Raw genomic sequence first — 5,437 nt, 5'->3', positions numbered from 1 at the left:
CGTAAAATTGTAAACCCAAAAAATCACAAGAGGGAGGATTACGATATGAAGGCAATCTCAATTTGTCCGATAAGGGTTAGATTCTAGTAAAAGGAAACAATGAGTAACAATAACGATACGGAAAAGTTACAGGAGAAAATTCGTCCAGAACCATAATTCCAGTGGCCACTACCTAAAGAAGAAAAGGGAGAAAGAAAGCTGAAAAAAAAGAGGCTTAAATAATATTACAATTATTATTTTATTTTATTTTGGAGTTAAATTATTACAATTATTTAGCACTAGTAATATTACTATTATTAATACATTATTATAATATTTAAATATTATTTTTTTATGATTAACATTTTATTTTAATCCAAAAATCAATATATAAACATATTTTGTAAATAAAATATATTAAATAATAATAATATAATACAATAATCATTAAAATAAATAAATTAAAAACTCTTTCATTTTGCGCCCAACAATTCTCTGCGAATTCAAATAGGTTATGGCATACCATCAAGTACATGGATTAATTAGTGGAGAATTTTTAAATTACTTAATCGGCGGGCGGGCGGGGGGTAACAGGTAATCGACATAGAACTCGTGAAAAAAATATAAAACCTGTTATCGCATTTTCTTATTTCCTTGCATGTAACATAGCAAAATAAGAATTCTCAGATAAATAATTAACATTACATATTCTTTTAATTTTTTATTTATTTTCACTAACTTATATTATTGATTTTGAATTATTGGATTCCCAGTGCTACCTACCCAAGGGACAAAATAATACGGACGCTACAGTGGTCCTAAAAAAGTGTCCTTTTTCTCCTCTTTTTTAAAAAAGAAAAAATAAAAGAAAAGAAAAGAAAAAACAAGTATCCTTCTTTACCTCGTGCTATCACTCAGTGTAGCTTGTACTACCATGGCCAGCGACGAAGATAAGCTTCTTCACATAGTGATGTTCCCATGGCTAGCTTTTGGACACATGATTCCAAACCTTGAGCTAGCAAAGCTGATAGCTCAAAAGGGTCACAAAATCAGCTTCGTATCCACCCCAAGAAACATAGAACGCCTTCCCAAACTGCCACCAAACTTGTCTACTCTCATTAATTACGTGAACCTTCCATTACCCAAAGTGGATAACCTCCCAGATAACGCAGAGGCCACCACTGATGTCCCCTACGACGTCGTTAAATACCTTAAAAAAGCTTATGATGCCCTCCAAGAACCCTTGACCCATTTTCTCGAAACTTCCAAAGCTGATTGGATCTTCTACGACTTTGTTCCCTTTTGGGTGGGTTCCGTGGCTTCCAAACTCGGTATAAGGAGTGTGTTTTACAGCATTTTTACTGCTCCGTTTATGAACTTCATGGGACCTGCTTCAGTTCTCATGAGTATTGACCAGCAACGGATAAAACCGGAAAACTACACCATGCCTCCGCCGTGGGTCCCTTTTCCGACTACCGTAGCATTTCGCTACTTTGAGGTAATGAAAAACACAGACAGTGCCCTCGACAACGATTCTGGTTTTTCGGACTTGTACCGGATGGGTGCCAGTATCAAGAATTGCGATTTCGTGGCGATTCGAGGCTGCACCGAGTTCGAACCTGAGTGGTTTCAGGTATGTTTGTCAACCGCAATTTACAAGGCTCTTAACCGCTTTAATTTTTCTATTTGTTATTTAATTTAAGTATTTATCAACAAAGGTCATTTAATGATTCGGGGGACCACTGGCACCGAATGCCGCAACCCTTTCTCGTTACCCACATAGTTTTTTTTTTTTTTTTTTTTTTTTTTTTTTTTTTTAATAGAGTGATGTCTCCATCCCCTTCCTGCACTCACAAACAATCTAGCGTACAATTTTGAATCTAGCGTACAATTTTGTAAGATTGACTCAAGTATTTAAATTATATATATTTTTATTTCACGTAACTTTTCAATATCTACACAATAACATCTCATTTGACATATTTTATCTCTCACAAACTTGATTCAAATTTGTAAAATGTGGAACAATAATTACAAATTTGAACTATGTTTATGAAAATTAAAATATGTCAAATGAGTTGTTATTGCGTAGATCTTAAAAAATTATATGAAAAAATCATCTGATTTGGATATAAAAAGTTATGGTCTTCCGAAGTTTTACAGTAACAGAACTGACGAAATTATATTACTTGATACAATCCTATAAGTGCCAGAGCAGAGTGTGGCATCACTTAATTGGAAAAAAATAATAATACATGAGTGACGCAGGAGAGAGTCGGCGTCAATTAGTGCAGAAAAGTCCCCCTGCAACACTGAATGATCTTTATTAATAAATATTGAAAATTAAATTCCAAATTAATATCATAAAATCTCAACAAACAAAAAAAACCTTTGGGTCAAAGAGCCCAATTTACAATCCTATGACACAATAAAATTGTTGAATTTACGAATTTAAGTATGAGTTGACTATTAAATGCTGACCAAGTTTTAAAAATGAATGAACAAAGTGCACACATAACTGATAAGTCTCGTCAACTTAATTATTTAAAATTGTGGGTTGAAGTTTAGTGTCACGTTTAATGGTGTCTGGTTTTTTTTTTGTCTCCTGGGCACTTTATTGGCCTCTGGCTCGCCTACAATATTGCATGTAAAATAACACTAACAAATATAACATTTTTACCATAAAATTGAGTTGATTGATGACATATAAATTCCTTTTTTATTTTTTATTTTTCCGAATCTTAATATTCAAAACAAACTCTCGATGTCATAAGCGAAAACTAAGCCTAAATTTATATATAATTTAGCTTTAAAATGCACATTTTTTGTTTTATAATTGATTTTCTGGGCATTCGAGTTGGATTGCCTATACATTAAGTAATTTATGACTTTAATTATATTATTGTTTTATGTACTTTGTTTTATTTAATTAAACTACAAACTAATATAGTGTAAGCCCCGCCACTTGTCAACGACTTACACGCATCTCATATTCTTGGAATGCCAACCATTTTGTATCTTGGTGTGTTTGATATATGAGATATTTTTTTTTATCATGATAAAAATATTATCTGCAATATGGTAGGAAATATTTGTATCCGGGTAAGTTAAGAAAAATTGTTTGGTAGGTAAAAAATTTTCTAGAAAAGTTAGATTAATTTTATTGATATTATGTTTGATTTGTGATAAAATATTAATGGAATCTTAAGCAAAATTACGAAATTATCCATTCTTTTGAATTTTGAAGATGTTCTCTGGAAGACAAGTTGTACTCCAAATTATACTTTTTTATAGGGCATTTTGATCTTACGATTGAAAAATGGGTTTGTCCATTATTAGGATTAAAACAATACCATGATTAAAAGTGCATTTTTTTATTTTCAGAATCTAGTGCAAAACATATTTTACGAGCAAAATAATATATCAATATTTGTTAAATTCAACACAAATCAAACATGGATAATATATTTTACCTACATCAAATTCTATCAGATTCTCCATACCAAACAATTCCTGGTGTCTTTGTGCAAGTTTCATTATATATAATTGGGAAAAAGATTATATTTATAAATAATAAATTCTAACAAATTCAATTATATACTATGAGTAATACATTCTTGAGTCCATGTATTATCCATAAATCATATTACATAATTGAGTTTGTAAGAATTTATAAATTAAAAATTTATAAATATAATATTTTTCTATATAATTTTGAATAATTTAATTTTATAAAATTTATTTCACTTAAAATCCGAGTTTGAAGTAAAGTATATACACTTAAAAAAATTTATCTCAAAGCTAACCCCAAAAAAAAAAAATTATGTCAAAAATAAATTTGTAGTGAAAAATCAATACAAATTTTTAATTTTATCCAGAAGTTATATATTTTATCTTTAATACAGAAGTACTTTAATCTTGACATAGGCTTAATCTCTAAACCACAAAAGATTAAAATTACAAAACAATTGATGTTCTGAAACAGGTGCTGGAGAACATTTACCAGAAACCAGTTCTCCCAGTTGGTCAACTCCCAAGCACAGGGCTCGACGGTGGTAATGAAAACAACGCGTGGCAGTGGATGAAGGATTGGTTGGACAATAAGTCACGTGGCACAGTTGTGTACGTGGCGTTTGGAAGCGAAGCGAAACCGAATCAAGAGGAAGTCACAAAGATAGCTCTAGGGTTAGAAAAATCGGAGCTTCCGTTTTTCTGGGTGTTGAGGGTTCGACGCGGGCCCTCCGACACAGTGGTGCTGCAGTTGCCGGAAGGGTTCGAGGAGCGAACCAGAGGGCGCGGAGTGGTGTGCACCACTTGGGCACCGCAGCTTAAGATATTGAGCCACGAGAATGTTGGTGGGTTCTTGACTCACTCTGGTTGGACCTCTGTGGTTGAAGCGGTTCAGAACGAGAAGCCGCTGGTTCTGCTGACGTTTTTAGCAGATCAAGGAATAAACGCGAGGGTGTTGGAGGAGAAGAAGATGGGGTACTCAGTGCCAAGGAACGAGCGAGATGGATTGTTCACGAGTGACTCGGTCGCTGACTCAGTGAGGCTTCTTATGGTTGAGGAAGAGGGAAGGATCTACAGGGGAAAAATTAAAGAGATGAAGGACTTGTTTGTCAATAGAGAAAAACAAGAAAGGTACATCGATAATTTGTTGGATTTCCTCGGGGAGAGAAATAGAACCCCCCAAACTTGAAGGACGAAGATGAATAATTGAAAATAAAAACAACTTTGAAATTTCTTGGCCCAATCGCGCTCTATTATTGATGCTATCATGTTGTATGCATGTCTTGTTTTTAAGATCTTTGTTGGATTTCAACAGTAAACGTGTATCATCGTTGTTGGTCACTTGTGATTTTTTCTTAATGATGACTATGATTCTGTGAACGTGGAGAATTCAAATTTTCAGATATTTTTTATTTACAATATGACATATTTTATTGGATTTTATTAATATCTTGTTGAAGAAATTTTTGGAACTCACTTCAAAAAGGTGTAGGATTTAGGAATTACTTGTTTTTTATTTTTGTTTTTTTTAAATGGGATCCATGATTGGTTTGTATATAAAGTAGAAGATATCTCTTTTGCTGCTAAGAGATTAATAAAATCTTATTTTATTTTTGTTAAATTATTAATAAATAATTTATTAAAATTAAATGAGAGAATCATTTAATAAAAAATAAAATATATATTATATTATAAGTGAAAAATATATCGAAAATTAGGTGTATTCCTAACATTAAAGAAATTTCTGTTAACAATGGCAGAGCCACTTGAAAGGTAGGTGGTGCCTTTGCACCACCTAATTTTTTAAAACAATATAGATTTTCTTAAAATAAATTTGATACTGCCTTGATATTAGTTGGATTTTTTAAAATAATATAACTTTGGCATCACCTGATTCTACTGACCGAATCTTTTGGTACTATCTAACTTTTTTCCCTGGCTCCACCAC

General features: G+C 32.4%; 1 protein-coding gene across 1 annotated transcript; it reads left to right on the top strand.

The window, feature by feature from the left end:
• Positions 1-913: 913 nt before the first annotated feature.
• On the top strand, positions 914-4,678 carry LOC133317189 (UDP-glycosyltransferase 91A1-like). Its single transcript, XM_061519023.1, has 2 exons — positions 914-1,612; positions 3,965-4,678. The coding sequence occupies exons 1-2, from the start codon at positions 914-916 to the stop codon at positions 4,676-4,678; spliced, it is 1,413 nt and encodes a 470-aa protein (XP_061375007.1).
• Positions 4,679-5,437: the final 759 nt, after the last annotated feature.

Source organism: Gastrolobium bilobum, unplaced genomic scaffold, assembly GCF_033153095.1.
Source record: "Gastrolobium bilobum isolate Gb01-03AN ecotype WA unplaced genomic scaffold, APGP_CSIRO_Gbil_v1 utg192990, whole genome shotgun sequence".
Classification (NCBI taxonomy): domain Eukaryota; kingdom Viridiplantae; phylum Streptophyta; class Magnoliopsida; order Fabales; family Fabaceae; genus Gastrolobium; species Gastrolobium bilobum.
This window is presented reverse-complemented; position numbering and strand designations above follow the sequence as displayed.

What these genes read in the sequence shown, in the direction of transcription:
- LOC133317189 (XM_061519023.1), top strand. Translation starts at nt 914, where the DNA reads ATGGCCAGCGACGAAGATAAGCTTCTTCACATAGTGATGTTCCCATGG. An exon ending in TCGAACCTGAGTGGTTTCAG is followed by an intron (nt 1,613 to 3,964) that starts GTATGTTTGTCA and finishes GTTCTGAAACAG; the next exon opens with GTGCTGGAGAACATTTACCA.